Source organism: Amphiprion ocellaris, chromosome 7, assembly GCF_022539595.1.
Source record: "Amphiprion ocellaris isolate individual 3 ecotype Okinawa chromosome 7, ASM2253959v1, whole genome shotgun sequence".
In the NCBI taxonomy this organism is placed as follows: Eukaryota; Metazoa; Chordata; class Actinopteri; family Pomacentridae; genus Amphiprion; species Amphiprion ocellaris.
Window position 1 is genome coordinate 5,921,030 of NC_072772.1, and position 22,087 is coordinate 5,943,116.

General features: G+C 41.2%; 1 protein-coding gene across 6 annotated transcripts in view; it reads right to left on the reverse strand.

The window, feature by feature from the left end:
• Positions 1-21,045, reverse strand: part of dock10 (dedicator of cytokinesis 10) — a 63,976-nt gene extending 42,931 nt beyond the window's left edge. For 3 of the 6 annotated variants that reach the window (XM_055012330.1, XM_055012335.1, XM_055012334.1), the window contains exon 1: positions 2,160-2,582. In XM_055012330.1, coding sequence (XP_054868305.1) covers positions 2,160-2,321 — 162 coding nt within the window. In that variant the 5' untranslated portion in view covers positions 2,322-2,582. Of the gene's footprint in view, positions 1-2,159; positions 2,583-20,772 lie in introns of those variants that run through there. The other 3 variants (XM_023297812.3, XM_055012329.1, XM_055012331.1) reach the window with 2 other exon arrangements.
• Between the last annotated feature and the right edge of the window lie 1,042 nt (positions 21,046-22,087).

Sequence of the window (22,087 nt, forward strand, 5' to 3'; positions counted from 1 at the left end):
GATGGAGGGAGGTAAAGGCGAGCTCGGGTAACATTTTTACTGACGTAGGTTCTTGTAGATGTTTTATGACCAGAAATAAGGTTTTCAAGAAATTTTAAGAAATGGCTTTGGTCATGTGGAATACTGCATTTGTGTAGAATTTATGTATAGATGCAGATTCAAGCTCAGTACAATACAGACTCTTGGTACAATACAGACACGTTCTGTGAATGATGAATATTCTGGACTTTAAATATAGACTGTGCTATATTATTTTTTACTTTTATACATATACAAGAACATACGCTAAGTGGGTATTTTACTACTTACATAAAATCTGTGCAATATAGATAATCTTAGCAATATTAACACTTAGGTCATTATTTCCATTCATGAAAGAATCTGTGCAATACCACTGACATGCGCATTTCTACAATTAGTTGGTTTATTTTGGTTACTTTGGATATTTTGTGACCTGTTCAGGGTGCCATCTGCCTTCACCCCAAGTCAGCTGGGATAGACTCCAGCCCCACTGTGACCCTAATGAGGATTATGCGGTGTATAAATAATGAATGGTTATTTTTTTACTACATTTCCTAAATGTTTGCAATATCTTAGCTGCTGGAATAATGCAAATATCCCCACTGTGGGATTAATAAAGCGTTATCTTAACTTATATCTTATCTTAAGCTGTTTTCATCCATGTCTTCAAAACAGGTTCACCAAAGCTACATCTGACCTTCTCAAGGCAACAGCCTGACTCCCTATATGCAAAAGTGTCTAATGCAAATCTGTTACAAAATTTTTTGAAAACTAGCACTGACAAATTTGGCCTAGACATCTCTGTGAACTGCCACCGGTCAATCACACATTGGATATTCATCTTTAAGTGTGAAAATGAGCTGCAGAAACCTGCTGCTGTTTTTTATTTATTTATTTTTATATATATATATATATATATATATATATATATATATATATATATATATATATATATATATATATATATTAAAAAAAAAAATATATATATATATATATATATATATATATATATATATATATATATATATATATATATATATATATATATATACACACATATATATAAGGTGGCTAATTTAGGGTAGAACACATTTCCTCAACAAGGCTGCATTTTATGATGGGCAATGATGAATCTCCTACTATGACATGCAATAAAGTCCAGAAAAAGGCAGAGTTAGTGCACTAGTTTCAAGCAGCACTTGGCCTAAATAGAAAAGCTGATACTCTTATACTTACAGTACACAAATCTGCAGACTAACATGACTTTGCAGTGAAAACTATCATGACTCTCGTTGACTACAGAGAGCAGACAAAGGGCACCAGAAGAGACGGGGTATATGAAGGGAAAGAAAGAAAGGGGTGACTGTAAAGATCCCCCCACTGCCAGAACTCGGACATTTTTTCCACTGGGCTTATAGAAACCAGGATCTTTCTTGCCAAGACTAGAGGATACAGATATCAAACAGATGGCTGACATGCAGCGCTGCACTGAAAAAGAAAAGTCATTAAGAAGAAACACACGTGCACTTTCATGTAATTCACCCCCGATTCTCTTATCCAGTCATTCATTCCTTCATGCATTGATTCACACAATAAAACAGCTCTCATGCACCCTCTTAATAGTGGTTCTGTTTAAATAGCTATTTTTATCATCTTCTCTGTGGGCCATATGCAGAGAAAGCAGATTTTTTCCCACAGAAACTAGATTCCTCATGTCTGACCCCACCATCCCCCCCTTATTCTCCTCCTTTCCATTTCCGTCTTTCTGCCTCTCAGCTGTGAGGGGAAACAACCAGGCCCCAATCACCGATCATAGATCAACCTCTGCAACAAAGGCACAGCAAAGGGAGAGGTGGCACGAAAAAGAAAAGAAAGTTGAACAAGGAAACTTGAAAATATGGAGTAAATGCAGAAAGCCAGAACTAAGTTTAAACACAGTTGGAGTTAATGCTTAGAACAATCGAAACTGAAATCCGACTTATATCTCCTAGTTGTAGACATGCCTCTTTCTCAAAAAAGCATACACTGCAAACGTGAAAATCTGATGCCACTGAGCACACAGTTACTCCACATCCACATACTGCAGCCCCCACAACCTGCACACACATGCATTTGGCAGTGAATGGGGTGCTGGTTACCATTACAATGATGGTCAGAGGTGAGGTGGTAGCGGTGTAACCCTCTAGAGTAGGCGTGGCGGCATCCAGTGACATCTGGTCCTGTCGTGAACACATGTGACCGCAGTCGGCCCCGCCCACCGAACGCAGGAGCAGGACCACACTGGCCGAACAACCCATCATCCACTGCTGCAGCCTAATCCCGTCCAACAGTACAGGCTTCACCTGGACTGAGGTTCCCTGCCGTCTGCCCTGATGACACAGTTCAGTTCAGCCCCTGGTCCAGCCAGTGGTGCTGTGCTCTGTCGCAGCCCAGTGCAGTAATCAGGGCTCCATCCTGCCCTCCGTGTCCTGCCTCACCTTCCCCTCCAGCTACACTTCTCTGCAAGCTTTGATCAGTTTTTTACTGAACTGCTCTGCTCCAGTCTCCAGCTCCTAATGTTGCTGTTGCTGAGCTTACACACTGGCAGCCTTACATCTCTCTCTCTCTCTCTCTCTCTCTTCCCCTACCCCACACACACACACACACACACACACACACACACACACACACACACTAACTGCAGCTGTGCGTGGTTCAGCCCAGCCCAGCTCATCCAACAAATCACAGTCTTCAATAGCTGTCAGCTGACCAGAACCAGCTGCACAGACTCTCTCAGACACACACACCAACCTACGTAATTTTTCATGATTTTCATTCTGCAGCTTTCTCCCTCCCCATTTGTCCTCCAGTTACGCGGGTCCTTTCCTGAAGCTGGCCATGTTTGTGCAATTGCGGTTTATGCACTGACGACAGGACCTAAAGCACAGACATGCAACCCCACATTCTGGCTGATTGGGTAAAATAAACTGTTGTTTTTTTTAAAAAAAGAAAGAGTGATTGTGGTATGTGTTTATGTACGTGCCTGTTTGCTGCACTAAATTCTATGTAATGGTCCAGAATGGAGGTTGGCAGAGTGTGAGACTCTTGGGAGAGAGTTGTGGAGTGGTGAGAGAGGCTGTTGAACGGGAGGTGGATGGAAAGTGAGGAGTGGGTGGCTTTGCAGATGAAGCATGCATGTGGAGTTTTAGGACTGTAACGTGTGAAATTCTCTTAACTTTTGCTCAGCACATATACATCGGGACACTGACTGAAATACATAAAATTCCATTACATCACCTGTGATCTCCCTGAGCGGCCGTGACAATCACTTATACCACACTAATTTTTCTCATGTCACCATAACATCTGGTCTTGCTTTATTCTTCATGTTTCATTTTCACTGTGTGTGGCTGCACTGAGTGAAAAAATGTGGACTCTCGCAACAAAATGGTTTTCATATGTTTTACGACAATTTGAAATTCTCATTATGAAATCCCCTTTGTTTTCCCTGCCAGTTGCACTTGTTGAACCAGAGGCAGAACAAAACATACATTTTGGCAAAATAAAAACGTAGCAGTACCATTGTCAGGCAAAGGTCATTGAAAAGGAGCTTTGCAGCTTAGATTCTGGTTCACTCATAAATTCTGGTTTTGTTTTAGGAAGAAAAGATGGAGCTGAGAGAGAACGAACAAATGCAAGCATGTGACTGTGACAGGCTGAGGAACTTGTCAATTAAATAAACACTGCTCAAAAAAATACTTCTCTAAACTATATTTCCTTAATGCAACAATGATTCTAAAAAAAATGCCCTAAGGGACATATTAGAGGAAGGAAAACTAACTCCAGACACTAAAATAATATGTAAAATAATTAATTCTGAGAGTGTATTTATATACAGAATGTAAAAGAGTTTGCCCTTGAATTACCCCTAATTCATCATTAAAACATCCAAAAATTGCATCTTAAAACATGCCTGCACTGCTTTGGGTGCCACAACATGACATAATTTGAGCTTTACAACAACATAAGGATTGGACTAAGCCAACATTAGCAGAAAGGGTGAGGATTAAGGCAATAAATATATTAAGTCAGGCCAAGGCAGGTTATAAGCTAATAAATATGTATGAAGTGCTTGATAAGTATGATGCTGTCAGTGCACTTCAGCTTTGCAAGCTCATGTTTTACTTAAAAGAATCCCTGATTTGTACAAAATAGTTGAAGAAACTGACTAAATTTAGCTTTAAATGGCACTATAAAGTATTTCCAATGCTCCTCATTTAGAGATTTTTTTAAAAAAAACAAATACTTCATTGTTGTATATGTAAAGCATCATGGGAATAAAAAAGAGCTGGTTCCCCAAACTATGGGGCACAGTCTGTCTATAACACATAATAATGTAGCTGTATCTGCACAGTTTTCAAAGGCCATCAGACACACATAATGTATAGGTCCAGACATTTGCACACTCTTCGATCCCTGCAGCGAGTAGGAGGTAACCATGGTGATGTTGTTAGGTCGTGACTAAGGTCATTAGTGTCCATGTCAAAGTGGCAGAAAATCCCACCCACCACCCACATAAACACTCATTATTATAATGCTTTACACAGCTAAATATAAACAGCACGACACGCACAAGCACACAGAAAGATGCACAAAGGCGAGCACATGCCGAATCGCAATTTCTCTCCCACACAGTGCACAAATATTAACGTGCCCCACTCAGTAGGAGATGACAGTGCATAAGTCCAGTGCAAAGTGGATAGAAAGAGAAACATTAACCGCACCCACCATCACCGCCCCCTGCCTCTAAATCCACTGCCTCTCACTAAAGGCTCTTCAGTGCAACATGCCTTATAGCTGCAGCTATTACACACTGAAACCACAGAGCTGGGCTTTGTTTGTATGCCAGGCCTCCACAATGGTCCTGTCATGCAAATATGCCCACACAAACATGCCCTCTAGTTGCCAGCAGAGTCCCCATGTTACACAGCTATCTTGATGATGATGTAAACGAACCACTGCATGTTTCCATTAATTATAGCTATGTAAATATCCCCAACAGAGGCTGAGATAGCATAATTTAAAAGAAGCAAAGAAAACAGTGATGCTAAGTTGTCATTTATGTTAACATGCCCTAATTTAAGTGTAAAACTTTATAGCAATAATTAGTTGTTTTTCCCCGCATGACTTTTTAAACCGAAATGCAAACTGAGCATAAAAAGAGCATGTATTTAATATCAGGAGAAGTGCTGTGTTGGCTTAAGTGTATTACAATATGTCATGTATTATGTCATCGTACGAGGATGAGGTCTGATCACTAACATAAGTTGGAAAGTACCGGATAGTTGTGACTGTGGCTTCAGGAGAAATAACAGAAGTTATAAAGTTACTAAGAACCCTGTTGGGCTTCTCAGTAGAGAAATTTCCGACTGAAAAAAGAAAACAATGATGACATTTTGACAGTTAACGGAAACTTCCAGAAGATCTATTTGGTAACATTAATAAACAGGTAATAGAGAGATGACTAAAAATATATTGCTGTGAACTTGTACCTGGATTTTTAAACAAAAAGGGAAGACAAACCACAACCACAAGAAACGGTTAAAGAAGTACGTTAGTCATTTATTTACTTAATGGCAAAACAACAACATAAAAATACTGGGTTAATGCTATATTACATTATACTCAGCAATGTTTTAATTTTATAGCAGGTGAAGACAGTTTTACATTTTCAAATTTACTTTCAAATAAACTACCCAAAACTATTACAATTAATTTAAGTAAAAAACATTTTTAAAAAAAGGTGCCATAAAATAAAATGTTAGCGTATATTTGAGTGTGCTGGTTGTATGTTTGCACTTGTGTTGTTAATTCTTACAGTATGCCTGAGCACATGTGTGCTTGCATATGCTTCCTTGTGTTTGTGTGTGACCGGGGTTAATTTGTGTGCAAGCCTCTGTAAAAAATGACATCACTGGGGTGTATAGGGCAGTGTGCTGCCATCATTTGTGTAGGTAATGTTTTCCAGATGTAGAGCCTCAGCCTCTATAATTCCTCTTGCATGGCAGAACAATTACTGTTTGAAATAACACTAAAGACGACTGAGTAGTAGTTTTGTACACAAGATCTGCAGGAGGTTGGATGCCAGTGTGCATGCTGCATATGCACGCAGGTTAACTATTTAGGCAAAAGACAAACATAACCCATTTTACTGACTTCAAATGCCTCAGCCAACTAGGCCAAGTAGGAAACCACAGTCCATTAAAACTGCTGCACACTGCCTTGTAAGCAGTTAGCTCTGCTATAGTTAGGTTCCCCGTTGAGCTGGAGGCTGACTCATGGCAGCAGTGTTTGATGTGGTGCAGTGCTCCGCTAAGTTTACTTGGGAAAACACTCTCCTGTTCCCATGGTGACCACAACAGGAAGGATGCTGTCACTCAAGGGTGCTGGGCTCTTAGCAGACTACAGTTTGGCCCCTGGCACTCACAGAGCTACAAGAGGGACACCGGGTCAAACTCTTTCTGGCTGCACTACACCCATGTTCTCACACAGCACGCACACATACGTGTTCCCCTCTGCAAAAATGGATACAGTTCACTGACTGTATCACAAAGAAAAAGAATTGTGAACTGAGCAGTGGAAGAAAAACAGAGGCAGGAGGAGATTTCTGAAGACTAAAAACTTTCAGATGAAGTAAATCCATGATCACTTTCTTAGAAACTCAGCTGTAGAGAATGTAAGCTAGAGTAGTTTTTATGTCTTTTTATGCTTTAATCTCCAACAGTGATCAGTATGTTTCTGCAGCAGTTGTTCAGAAGACTGCTGGGAGCTCCTGCAAAGAGCTCACAGGCGAGAGTTTCAACATATCACTGTGTATTTGTGGTGACTTTCGTTTCTAATACTGGAAACACTAGAAGCACTCTAACAACATCACATCACAGTTAATATCATCTAACAGCCATTCTGATGTTCTGTTCTCGGTAAAACCTCAGCGTGCAGATGCGTTACCACAGTACACCATCTCTCTTGCAAACAGGAAGACACACGAGATCTAAACTGAGTGTTTTTTGTTTTTTTTTTTACCTGAAGCCTGTTACGATGATGCTTCAGGTGGCTGTATAAATGTATAGTGTCACCCTGCTGTGTAGAAGTTCTGGAAAAATGCTACATGGAAAGAATGTGGTTTTTGAATCTGAAAAAGTTACTGTGAGACTTTTTCAAACACACGTCACATTTGCCTCTTCTATTCTGCCCCCTGTGAGTGTGCTTGCTTCAATGCAATAGGAAACTGTTTTTCAGAATGGCAAAACAGTTTCCATGTGCAACTTCAGATTGATGTGATCGTGTTGTGGATTAGACTCTGAACAAGACAGTAAGACAGCGTGTAATGTCTCACAGAGTTTATCTGAGCTGAGCCTTTAACAGGAAGAACAGGGTTCAGAAGCTACAGCACACTGCCAATGCCATCTAGTGCTGAGAACTCAACACAGCAGCTTGAGTGGAAGAGGAAGGAGTGGCGTACTCTGTGCCAGTCTCCACACCTCCGTGATGCTGTAGCTCCGACTGCCACATCTCTAATGAACAGCCTCCAGGAGGCGCTCTGTGCCAGAGATACTATCTGCTTTTCTGGCAGCTGGGTTGTTTAGAAAAGGAAGCTATTAAAATGTCTTTAACTAAGAACTCAAGTCCTGAGGCAGGAGGGATGTTGGGGGAGGGGTCAGGAGAGGGGAGCTGGGATGGAGAATATGAGAGAGGGGCAGTCGGTGATGAGCAACTGCCGGGAAAGGGGGGCACTGTTAAAAATTTCCATTCATTCTCCTGAGACTCACTTCCTTCTTGAAATTCATTCCAAAACTCCCCAAAACAACTTTATTTACTGTCCAGCACAGGTTTTCATTTTACAAATTATTTCCACTTATTCTAATTGTCCAGACACAATCCTATATTACATATGTGGCATTTGAAAAGATCTTCTTTATGATTAAAGAATCTGGTCGCATGTTAGGTTAAACAGAGTGTTCCGGACGAGAACCTTGAGTAGGTGGGTACAACATCACTAAATGAAGAGGTCAGCTGGTAACTGTGTGTAAAAGCAGAAATGATCAGAATTTTTGAATCTATTGTGTGTTAATTGCATTTGTTTTTTAGTTATAATTAGGGCGCTGCACACGGCAGACATGGTTTTACATCCAACATCAGGAGATCCCCCCAAAAACAGTTTTACTAAGCCATTAAGATCTTAATACATCTTGGCTTGTAATTAGTGCTGAAGATTAGTAGCCACACTCATTAAATGTATGATAGCTGCTGAGTCAGTTGGAGCCTTTTAGCCTTCTACATTGTGATGCTGCATGTATGTTATTGTTCCTTTGACTTTGCTTAGGTGGGACTTAACTGAAGTAACAATAAAACAGTACAACAACTTCTATCTCTTCACCTGCCTGCTTCGTTTTTGACATTCACTCACATGCACAGACTCCCACATTCATAAACATGCATCATATGATAAAAATGTGGCTGGGGAGATATGAAAAGCAGCATATTATTAAGCAGCCATGCAGTAAAAGCAGCAGAAAGACACACAGCCACTGTCATAGAGCTGGTGCCTCATTAATTCGCTCTCCCACGTGGCATCTCTCCACATCTCCCCGCTGTTCTCCCCTCCCTACCTCCCCCCCACCACCCTCCTGTCCCATCTGAGGCCTCAGCAGTCAAGCATAGATGGCTGAGGTCACCGGCTCCCATATGCGATCTGCAATAAATATTTGCGATAATAACCATCTTTCTGCAAATAAATGAGGCAGATAAGCTTTTCTTGGTTTGTGCGGTGACTGCTATAGTTTTAAAATGTGATTTAGTGCTGTTATGTTGTTGCTGGTGATAAAAATAAAAATGGCTCATACTACTGGGGAGGTTTAAGGTAATAGGAGTGAGCATGGCAAAAGAGCTGGTTCCTTTAACTGGGATTTTCCATCCGGGAGAGATTGATTGGAACCAGAAAAAGCCTGTCGCTACTGAAAAAGGAGGTTTTAATCTGTTCATCCAAACCTGATGTTGTCAGAAAGAGATCTACAGACACAATAAATACCAATGCAGGACAGTAGTGATAATTCCTCTTTCCGTGCGGCCATGCACCCTTTGCTGCTCTGTGATCTTATCTGCATCATTTACACAGCTGTTAGACCTCTCCTGTTTCCTGTCCAGGTAAGACAATCTCCAACCATTAAGCCAGTTCACTGACTTCTTCTTCAAGCCTGCCAAATCAAACTCTGAAATACCCAAACCTTATTTCTACTTCCACTGCGCTCATGGGCCACTGACACTAGGAAACCGTAAGTATTCCTCAAGCAATTATCCCTAATGATTTCTGTTTCCTGTAACTCTGTTAGCTGGAGAAATGTGTCCTTACTCTGAACTTGCCATATTCATCCTAAATCAGGCCAGAGCCAATATTTACTTTTACACAGTCATGCCAGAAACACATACCAGCACAATGGATACAGTGGTAATAAGCTACTACAGTTATGGACATCATGAACAAAATATCAGCTTCATTCCAGGCTGATCAGTGAAAAATAAATCCTAGGACTTTATGCCAACCCCCAATCTACACCTTCACTGCAATAAAAAAAGCCCACTTGAATTGTTTGCAATAAATCATTCAGTCCTGACGCCTACAGATGACAACTACACAAAGCCTACATGTAACCTCTGTATAACCTCCACACCAGCACTAACTATCTACCAGACGCCCACTCAGCACTGCTCCGTCTCCCTGAGGTCCCAGTTTAGACTGAGGACGCAGCTGCTCTGAAGACTTTTCCTCATGCGTGTTCATACGTATTATCCTCTCTTACCTTTTCCCCTCTTTCCCCCCGCCCCCGGACTCCCACAGACTCAAAATCCCTCCTCTGTCTCTTTCTCTGCCCCATGCTTACCCCCCCTATTTCTTTTGCAGATCCACTTTCAACTCTTTGGCTGACTTTTAAGGCATGCAAAATTGATGTACGCACACAGAAAAGATACAGAGTGAGACACAAATAGTGAGACAGAATGATAAGAAGCCTGCAAATCCAAAACAGAATAAAATAAAGCAACAATTCTACAGAAATGACAGACAATTTCTGATCAGTGTACTGATTCCTCACATTTACTGCCTTCAGTTACTGGGCATTTTTACTGTAGACTGTGTTTCTGGTGGGACATGTCAGGGTGACACGTCTTTGCGTTGGTCAGCAGGCATAGTATTGAGTAGAAATGGCATCTTTGAGTCAAATCTCTCTTCACGCTTGGCACTAAATAGTGTGTGGCCATAAACAGACCATATATCCTCAGGAGTCGTAACAACTCAGAAAGACAAAAGTTGAGGTTGAACCTATAGTTCCTTTGTAATGTCTATGGTCATGGGTTCTGGGTTGTGAATATAAGACTGATATCATGGATTCAAACAGATGAAATCGGTGTGGATGGGGCTTAAGAGGTGGATACAAGAGAAAACAACTAGCTTGACTTCATCCAAATACAACAAACTCTGCCTGTTAGCACATCTAAATCAGCAAACAATGGGGACTCACTAGAAACAGTATAGCCCCAGAAATCTATATACTCGGGTTATACTCTGTTTTTGTACAGTTTAGAAAAGCAGATATCATTTAGAGAACTTTAGAGCCAATTCATGGTTTCTTTCGCATCTCTTATGACAACATATTTTATATAATAGTAACTGTTTCACTATATTGCCATTTATTATCTGGTTATATGTAAATTATCTGTTGCATCACCTTTTAACATATTCCTAAAGGTGCTAGCTTTGAAGAGCGCCAGCCACCCTTTTGGCCATGTTTCTTCTAAGTTAAAAGGCTGTCTTGGGTTCATATTTGGCAAGTTTCCACAGACAATTTGTCATTTAATTCTCAGAAAGTAACCAGACAGTCTCCTACTATCTTCCATAATGTTATACAAAGTCATTAAATACCAACTGGATGGTTAGTTTATTGAAGTTCTGGTCCAATTTCATTAGGTTCTGCAACTGTCAGTTTACACAGCTTTACTGTGAAATGTGATTTGAGTAAATTGTAATTTCAGAAGTCAATATGCTGTCTACCCAATAGAAATACTTTTAAAAAACAATGTGGCAAAAAGTCCCCAATGAAGTTATTTTCAGAACCCATATTTTGAAACTATGATCTTTACTCAGCCAGCTGTTTTGTGCTATGACCAGTTATGAAAGTCAGATTAAATCTATCACTTTCATTTCTAATAGAGGCACTATGGGTATAACTGTGTGTGTATGCAAATCAGTACTTTTATTTTTTTATGTGTGAACCTATGAGAGTACATGGAATGAGTGCAGGTGTCTTTTTCTACTTTTTACTTTCAGACACGAGGGCCAAGTGAACATAAAAGGTAAGACAGGATTATCAGTAGGCCTGCTGGGTTGATCAAAGCTACCAGGGAAGAGTTAGACAAGCATAGCAGATAGGAACAAAAAGCTCCTTGAACCTTAGACCGTGTAACAAAAACATGGCTCTCGTATAGCGTATAGACTTTAAAGACTGCTTGTGTAAACGGTAGCATCTGACTCGTTACATCTCGCCAATTTGTTGCTTAGTTAGCCACCCCTGTGCTCTCTCTCTCTGTCTCACCCTGTCCAGCCAATAAAAGACAGTCAATGAGGGAAAGTCCACATCATGTATCACTGCCACACAGTGTGAGTGTGTGCTCGTGTGCGTACAACAGGGCAAGGGCAGCAGGGCAAGGGGGTCGGACGGTAATGGCACTAGCATATTCAGGCCTCCTACTCTGGAATGCAGTATGAGGGAGAGAGACAACACAGCAATTCACTCACAGAGAGTCACTGAACTATTCTTAGTCCAGTATGTGAAGTGGACCCCCAGCACCACCACATCACCCCCTCTGTGGGGACTGTGAAAAGAGTCTAGATGGACAAGTGGACAGTGATGTCTATAAAGGTACGGGGCAGGATGGGGAGGCTGGATGAAGAGCTTTAGAGAGGGAGGGAGGATAAAAGTTAAGCTCCAGTGAGGCAAAGCCTGGTCAGCTAAGTCTAAATGGAGCAGTTCACTGGCTGTGAAGCCTCTCCAAAGAGCCTATTGTAAACGTACACTGGCACAATGCATGGAGCCCCGGGGACCTCTCTCACTTTCTGTCACTCCTCCTCTCATGTGACCTCTCACAAACACTGACATACAGACAGCCACATACTTTCCCTCGGCACAGTTTTCCTACCTAAACAGACACAAATCAACAACGAACAGTTTGACACTGTACATGTGTTTCACAGGATATGAAAACTAAGAAAAAAAGAACTTCCTGTGCTCACTCACACACTACTGAGATCACTGTGCAGTGCACCATGCAGAGTTCAAACAGTGGGAGAATTCAGCAGGGGACAGTGTCACTAGTGACAGTGAAAAGCTCAGATTTTTTCTTCTTTTCTGTGTTCGCTTTGCTTTTATTTCACTGTCCTCTCTGAATGAGTCATTGAGAATATCGGGACCACCACACACCAAGGCCTGGCAGTGCATGTTCCTACTGCTATTGGGCAAACACAGCTGAGTCGTGTCCAGCTCAGTCATAACAAATGTCAAAGAGCTATTCATCCCCTCTAATCCATTTCTCTCGTCCTTTGTCTGCATAGACCATATATATCTATAACTATATGCACACAGACACACCAGAATCTGTAAAAGCATAACAAGGGGTGAGAAATGTGTGAGTGAATATAATCCAGTAGATTTTGGGAAAGTCTGAGGGAGTAGTACGGAAGTGCAGGCAATTAGGGAATTCAAGAAGAAATGAAAAAGGCGAAGTAAGAAAAAGAGGCTGAGAGGGAGCAGAGCAGAAGGTAAGAGGTAGAGCAGCAAAATTGGGGAAGAAATGAAAGAGTGAGGGGGAGGTTTGCCAGGAAGAACAGAATAAGTACATGTCACCCTGCTGATAAAACATCTAAAGTGATGAACACACAGGTTTAGGCTGCACCGCATGACGCAGGCGCCATGAAGAAGTGCACAACTCAGAAATGCCTCACGCTGAGTTGTTCAGAGATGCAAAATGCGTAGTGTCAGAGAGAGACAGAGCGAGCATGACATTCTGTTTCACACTGTCAGAGTGTGCACCGACGCGATCTGCAAGGTTACACTTTTACAATCTGGTTTGACACATATAGAGTGTGATATGACATGCACGCAAACTGAGTTGGAAGGTTGCACACAAGGCGAGGTGCCCCTTCCTTGTGACTCATCATGAGCATCAGCTACAACGCAGCAGGTCACGAAACACTGGGCGCAAGAGGTGACAAAAAATCTAATTTAAATGCGTTTTGGTCAATGTGTCTTCATATTTAAGCCTTGCAGTGATGACGTTTGTCTGTGCAAACCGAAAATCTGAGTTTAAGATGTTAAGCTGCCAGCGGGATTCATAACATCACAATTGAGCTACAGAAGAAGATCTGGTCCAATAGGCAGCTTACACAAGTGTGATAAGGAATCTTGAACGCCGCATTGCACACTGACAATAAACTTTCAGTGACGTAGGAAACATCTTGAATTCAGCTGTGAAACTTTCGGAAAAATTAAATATTTGTAAATTCCTAGATTCTCAATTGTTCATTGTAGGAGAAGACACAGATGTTATTTTAAGAATTTTTTTTATAGAAATGTCTTGCGAAACAAAATGTATTATTCAGAGCAGAATAGATTTAGAAAGTGTGCATCACAGTTTTTACTTTTGATAAACGCTTTTCATGCTGTGTGTCTCCTGAGTGTGGCCAGTGCTGCCTTCTATCAATGCTCATTCAGCTTTAATCAGGGTTTGTTATATTAGAATTTTCAGTAAAGGTGGTCATTCACGTACAAGCAGCTTGTTTATTTGTGAATTTCTCTAGCATGTAACGGCCTGTACATTAGCAATACTCATTAAATACATGCCATTTCCTTTGTGAAATGCAGCGCTGTCATTAAGAATTATTTTTATTATTATACTATTGAATTGCAGATCCTCCATCTCCTCCATTAGAATTAGTATTTTAATATATAAAGGGTTGTGGCCAACCAACACCATAAATCCTAATAATCATTCTGTAAAGTTTGACTTTAATGGTTCCAATGCAAATCAAGGGTCGAAAGCTCCTCTCTTGATTGTTCTTGCGAGCAGAGTCTCTTTTCTCACACACTCGTGTTTGTATGGTTACACAATCCGACTGTGGAACGATTTCCAAAACCCCAACTTATGTAAGAGCATAACTATATTGGCAGCCAAGGATATGTTGTCTCAGTTGATTTGTAAAGCAGCTTTATGTCAGACTCAATGGGAATAAATACAACAGCGTGGCATTTCCATTTTCTGCTGTGAAGTGTTGCGAAATCAAATTTTGTTTAACTGGAACGCTTGCATTAATGTCCACACGGGACAGAGGAGCTGGTAGCGTGCAGACTTGTAAAGCAGACTAACAACTTTATACACAGTCCAGGAGCCTGCCAATATTAAGACACTATGATGTGTAAAAAATGCTAGACATATTATTACACATGCATGCAAGCTCACAGGATGGAGTGTTTATAAGACGGCGAGTTATCAGCAGCAAAGTCTCAGTCTAAACTCCTCTGGGATGAATGACACAATCCCTCTCTTCCTTTTCTCACCCATTTTCCCTTATTTTCATTCCAGTTTTTCCAGTCTTCTTGGTCTATCTCTCTAAACTGATGAAGACTGGTGATGTCTGACCCATTTATAGGCTGGATTCCACCTCTGTCCTACCTTTCCCTCTCCAGATGTAATAAGAGGCATATGACAGAAATGCCAGGATGAGGACAGACCTTGAGAATATATATATATGTTCAGATTCATCACTGTGGAAGAAATAAGATAAAGAAGCAAGTGACAATAAAAGAGAGCACAGAAGGTGCTAAAAAATGAAGGAGGTGTTCAGAAAGCCATGGTGGAGGCGGGTTACAGATACTGGACTAAGAGAATAATTCTCAAGTGAAACACAGATTCATTAATGAGATGTCTTGGAAGATGAGAGAGCATGGGAACAGAAGAGAGACAGATGAGATGAGCTAAGAAAGGAAAAAGTACAGATATGTCAGGAGTGTTCGGAGCGCTTCCTGTTAGAATTCCATCCTAATTGACCAGTCTCTGTTGCCGTGGTAACAGAAGCATGGCGGCAGGAGAGTAATTACTGGTAATCTAACCGGTTTCTTTCTTCTGGAACAATTGATTTTTATCGTTATCAGTTGGACTTACAGACACGAGAAAGGCATATTAGCTGGTGCTGGTGACTAACCAACAAAACACTAACAACTATTTTTGAAAAACAGAGAATCGCAATGTGGTTTTATCAAGATAAAATCATGCTGCCACGGATGTAAAGCAAACCCATATGCTTGCATGCAAAGTTTTCTATGCAGTCTAAATGGTTGGCTGGTGGTTCAGAAAACACACACACAATCACACACACACACAGACAAAAAAAAGGCTACCAGGTCAGCAGTCACGCACAATGCACCCCAGGCAGTCGACATGATGCGTCATTGAAGAGAAAGCGGAGTCAGACTGACAGCATATCCCGATTACCACACACACCCAGAACATATCAGTGGGACACGTCTAGCCAGAGTGCCAACCGCCAACAAATACGGACTGCACACAATCTGACACACATTTCAGCTGCAGACAAACAGACACGCTCAGTATAGTGGCACTTATTCAAAGAACAGACACTCAGATACAGAACATTACAAATAGTAAATAGGTTGATGTACACACAGATTAAGAGAAAGCACAGAAAAATCAACTAATGCAATGAGGCAAGCCGAAAACAAAGAAATTATACCTTTTCTGTGCAAAATATGAAGTGAGATTGGTTAGATAACTGATGAGGCCAAGCCTGAGAGTGAGTGAGGAAGAAAAAGATAAGCTAAAGGGAGGTCAATGAAATATGAACACCTCTTTTTAATATTTCAGAACATTCAGTGCAAGGCTTTGGTGACATATAAAAAGCATGAACCTGGAGGAAGGAAATGCACTTGAACTTTAACCAAAGTTCTTTCAAAATGTTGCTGGGTGAGTCTTTGCGTGTGTGTTCACTTCATACTTTTTTGGCCAAAGAACATATGCAGGTCTCTGGTGGTAAGTTTAGGAGAACAGGAACATGCACATGGGTATAGAGGTGAACCACATTGGTAAAGAAGCTCAATACCAAACAAGGTTTCACATGCTTAAGCCCATTAAAGATAAGGTACATACATTTCACATCACTGTCGGCTAGTTTCCAAAGAAATCCACAAGTTTTTAGAGTGATTAATATGTTCCAGGCAGTTGTTTTAGCAGCTAAGACAGAATATATGGAGTGTGCATGAAAAAATACCTAAAAACCTGTTTGATCTTATTTACGTCAGGGTTTTTTGTGGCTAAGAATAGGCCTTTGGGGGGTGACCACACATGGCAGTGAGCATGATCGGCTCGTTTACAGTAATAAAACTGAGCCTGTGTTAACTTGTTTGACAGAAGTCTATGCATTTTCCTGTTATTTATAACAATATGATAAACAAATATTTCAATTCTGCTTGAGTATATGAAAACCAAACGAACAAAACCACCAAAAATGTATCTATGTGGCAAAAACTCAGTATGTGATTGCTTTCTAGGGTGTTTAGCCAAATCCAAGACAGTCCAAGCCAGTGGTGCCTGTATAGCATTAAAACTATTATTTAACTATGATTTATTCTTTTGGGACACAACTTTTTTGTCATTGTAAAATATTTCATTGTCCCATTATTCTGCATTCTCGTCATAAAAGAAATCGTGTTAAGATATTATCTGGAGCTTGGCCTATTCTAACATTATAAACAATTAATCAGCTAATTGAAAAAAAAATATGCGTTTGACAATTTAACCAGTAATAAAAGTGTTAGTTTTATCCATCGCCCAAATAATATAACCATCACTGGCAGTAAACGGGATTTAAGGTTGTTGTTAGCAGCAATGTAAGGTTATACAATGACATGTAGTTAATAAGCTATATCTGAAAAAATAACACTGGTACACTGATTGTCTACTGAATACCCTCACGTTAATATCACAGGGCCATCTCTATGACTGGACAACAGAAACTGGCTAGTAACAAAATGGAAAATTCTTGGAAAACACCCAGACACTGGAACTGGGCACCAAAAATAGCCAATATGCAGCCAGGCTTGAAGCTAGTAGTACCATAAGGGCACCAGGAATGCCAAGGGCAAGGAATGGCATCATCTGCCAAAAGGGAAGACAGAACCATGGTGATATAACACCAAAAACCGGATACTATGTTGATAGGCATGAGCATACATATGGCCTAGAGAGTGAGGGTGATTGTATACAAGCAACCCTGTGCTGCTGGGCAAATAAACTCTGAGCTGCAGCGAGATGCCAGGGTGGCCATGTTGGCCCCAATCTCTGGCTGTGTGGTTAGTGTGGCTGGCATCCTGCAGGCATGGTACGACATGTGGTTCATCCCAGCAGGCAGCCAGAGTCACAACAAGAATGACACTTGTGTCTACACGGCTGTGCTGCTCACTTTTGCTGAGAGCCCCAACACACTCTCAGAGGCCAAAAAATCTGCAATGGCTGGTTGAAAATTCACAAGATTTTGTTGTTAACATGTTTTCAATGCTACATCCCAGGAATATCAAATAGAAAATCTGCTTCCCTATATTATACATGAAACACATCTTGCGTATGTGCATCTGTTTTATGTTTCATGTCATTATCATTTGGTGTACAGCAGCTCTGAGTCTGGAAAAGACGACACATGAGATCCCATGGTCAGCGAAGCAACAAACTGTACCACTTTATTCAACCAAAGCTCAACCATCATTACATCCTTCATTCTCATATCTATCTACCCTTTCCATGCTCCCTGCATATTTGAGGATGGGTGGGCTGACCACTCTGAGGAACAGTGAAGCAGTCAGAGAGCAGTGATTGCTTTCACAGAGCTGTTCATCAGAGGAAAACGAAGGACACACCGGGGGAATTTACCAGGTATCATGTGTGCTGTACAGTCGCAAATACTTCAGAAACTGATCTAACCTGACTGGGGAGCCTATGCAGAGCCGTGGGACAGCAAGAAACACTGAGAAAAACGGTGTCAGAAGCAAATATAGAAGAAGCAGAGGAAGCATGGAGAGATGGGGAGGGAAAAGTCAGGGAACAGGGCTGACATTAAGTAAATGAATAATAAAAAGAGAGAGAGGGTCAGTGAGAGAAAGAGGCTCACGCTTCACTGAATGTTATGCCATAGGGCCTGATTCTGCTGACCTGGTTTCTTTCACCAGCAAAGGCCATGCATTAACACGCGCACAAAAACGTCCACACACATGCACACAAAGCCTATGGACATTTACACACCCACTTAACCTAAGCCTGTGCCTACAAGTGTTATACACATTCACACACACACTCTTACTCTCTTATCCAGCTTCCCCTCTCAATTTGGCATTCATCCTATGTCTAAACATAGAACTCTGTCATTGTTCGCCTTTATAGACAGTTTTTAAAAAATAGAGAACACAAAGCAGCCACTGGAGGATGACGAAGAAAAAAAAGCGGGTGTTTCTTCACATACAAATGGAGATAACAATATTAGTCATAGTTTCCGTTTCACTTCTCTTTCAGTAAATAAAACCTCACACTTTTTTTTTCTTTTTCAAACAAATGGCTGGGGTGTTCGGATAAATTCCACATAGGGGTGAGCAACATGCTGTGTACACTGTGATATTTATATTAATATATCTGGATGTATTAGGCCACAGAGTGCAATATTTTTGGAGTTTTGCATGAATTTTGCACCAATTTGATAAACTATGTTGATTTGTTCTGTCTGGTTACTTAATCCAATAAATATTTCAGAACCAGTTTTCTAGAAAATGTGACAAAATGTATATTAGCATCATGACGAATGCTTTTATCCCTGTTTTCCATTCTATGCAGCATGTTTTTAATCCACTAAATGCCTTTTACACTTAAATGAAATCCACATATACTAATAATCATCCATGATTGTACATTATGAAGGCACTTTAGAATCAAAACTCTTAAGATCTGCTGCTATAAAACTTATATCTGCAGCTATACATCTAGAACATCAGAATTAGTCAATGTAGAAAATAGGATTTGTAGGATTTTTTCAGATGCATGCACAAATTAATCGAATCATTAACACGTTCAACATCTTAATAGGCCTTTTTCCTATAGCACATATTTTCACTTGTCAAAACAGGCACAGAACAAGTGTTATTAATAGAATTAACAGTGGCTCCATTTTGTTCGTGTCTCACCAAGCCAGAATGTAAAAAAAGACCTGCATAGGTGGTGTGCACTCAGTTGCATACAGACTGTAACACACCACGAATGGAAGCTTTGATGAAGAATACAAATACAGTGACAGACTTTTAATCTAACAGGTTATGTTCATGTTTAATACTGTAAATAATGGTGACAATGGTTGGACATCGAGCAGTTCTCTACCATATTAGAAGACTACATCTCTCACTTTTGTTCTTATTTGCAGTCTTTGATGCAAAGCACACCCTGACATCTGGCTGCTCAGAAAAAATGTCAGTTTCCAGTGAGATGTACGCTGACATATCCAGCTTTCATTCATTGGGAGTCTGCTCAGCCATTGTAATCCTGTCCCCTGTCATGCAATATTACATTTTCCCTCTTTATTCCAATCAATTCTCACTACAGCCTACGCTTTGTTGTGCCTGTGTGTCCCACTGACACACTAACACCACAGTGAAGAGGATGTGTTGAGTACCAGCAAAAAAAAAAAAAAAGGCTCGAGTGGAGTGACCTTTCTTTATGCTAATCTCTACTGAATGGACACACACATGCGTAAAACACGAGGTTTTGTCCCTCTACTAGACGAATCAAAGGGAAATCATCAAATCCTTCTCTTTCTGTGTGTTTGTGCGTGTACCTGGCGTTTTTTGCTGTTTTTCCCCCCTGGACCACCCCTCCTCCCACTATTATCTGTCAATCAGAGCCTCTCATTATAAGGCATGACACGCCCACTGGAGTATATTTCACATTTTCCGATATTAAACTAGCCTGATGATATAATTAGTCATAAATCAGGACATGAAGATGGAACAGTATCCTTGTTTTTCTCCCCATTTCTCTGTTCCTCCATCTTTCCCGGCATTTCAGTGCACAGCTGGCCAGATGTAAACCGCTGCCTGTGCCATGCCGCATCCCACTATCCTACAACCTCTTTACTGCATTTCATTCACTTATCCGGCCACACTGAAATAAACTCCAAACCACTGGGGGGTACGATAGGTTCTACGACTTTATAGCCACATTACCAGCCAATAAGCGGGTGAAGCAAACCCTACCTGATGGAATTAAATACGGCGATTCCTGCACCTATTGAGACTTAACCATGTAAATGTATTGAATTGTTCCCAGTGGGATCGATAGACATCTTGAACAGCACTGCTGCACCGTGCTGCACATCTACTGCAAAGAAAGATGCAACATGAATGTCAATGCCAGGTCTGCCACGGTGCAGCAGCGGTGCGGTGCGTCTGGAACACTTCAAATCTGATTCAGATGCAACTGAGGGGCGTTTAAAAGCCCAGAGAGTTAAAAGAGCTTCGGTGTGACAGGTGGGGATGCGTTTCCACTACGCACCATTTATTTCGCGTTTACGCAGCACATTCCCCATATTATCCACCATCCATCCACACGGGTCCTACTCACCGTCACTGCGGAGTGTCTGACTGCGTTGCACGCCGTCTGCCGGATCTCCGCCGCGCTCCCCGGTTTCAGCAGGTTCTTGGTGAATCTCCGGGTGGATTCGGCTGCCATCTCCTCATCTGAGCGGCCCCCGAGCGCAGTTCAGCCTGGTGGTGTGTGCTGCAGTCAGTTCCTGGCCCTCGCTCCTAACATGAGCCTACCGAGCTGTTTACACACACACGCGCTTCACACACACAGTCGCTTCATACACACACACACGGCACGGGGAGAGGATCAGCCTGTGCGCAAAAGTTGGCTAAGTAAGCGAAAATCTACAACGCTACTTCTGGGGATGGCTTTCAAATTAAAATGCCACTTACAAACCAGCAGGAACTTCATATTGAGTAAGATTGATGCTTTTATTTTGAAGGGAACGAATGAATTCAAATGTAATTCTATCAAATATTTTTTTCAGTCCGACACACCAAAGGAAGCTGCTCATTTTCTAAGTGCTGCAAATGAATTTCTCTGTCACAGCCTTATTCAAGACACTTTTTAAAGATGCATTTGAAACACTTTTTAGCCTGATCTGCTGAGCAGCTTCCACATTTATTCAGCATTCAGCAGCCCCTGCTAAACTTGATTTGACCAGGGAATTTGAGTCTACACTGTATACATCATGCATCTCACGGGCATCTCTGAAATGTCAACTCCTCATCAGCAGTCCAGTCACGACTGAGGAGGGATGGAGCAGCATTTACAGTAGAGGTTACTGGAAGTGGGAGACACACAGGCCAACGGCGACACCTGGTGGTGGGATACAGGTAAGACATTCTGAAATCATCTCCCATCAACAAATTCATCTTAAAACGATCGAAGTTACCCTTTGAAAAAAGGAGCGCTGCACTTGTCAGAGAGGACAGCACAGTGAAAAATGATGTAGCCTGTTTAATACAGAAGGCTTTTAGGAGTTTAATTGCTGAGTTACAATGGCTGGTGTTGTTTCGCATTAATAGCAACTAGAATAATTTGCTTAATAGTTTGATAATCTGTCATAAATCAGTTACTCGTCTATGAAACCTGCGACCGACAGCAACCATCGCTGTCTCACACCGCCCCCTTTTTCATTCAGTATTGTTTTGCCTCCCTCGTGTGTTCAGAACTAGCACTGCAGTACAGAGCTGTTTGAGGCATCAGATCAGCAAAACCACACCCATGTAGTTTTATAGTTTTACTTGCAGAGATATAGCGGGGAATAGGAATTTGGGTTGCCAAGTCACTTAGTCTATGAAATATTAAAAACTCAGGGGAAATTGGAGCTTATTCTAAATATGTTCAT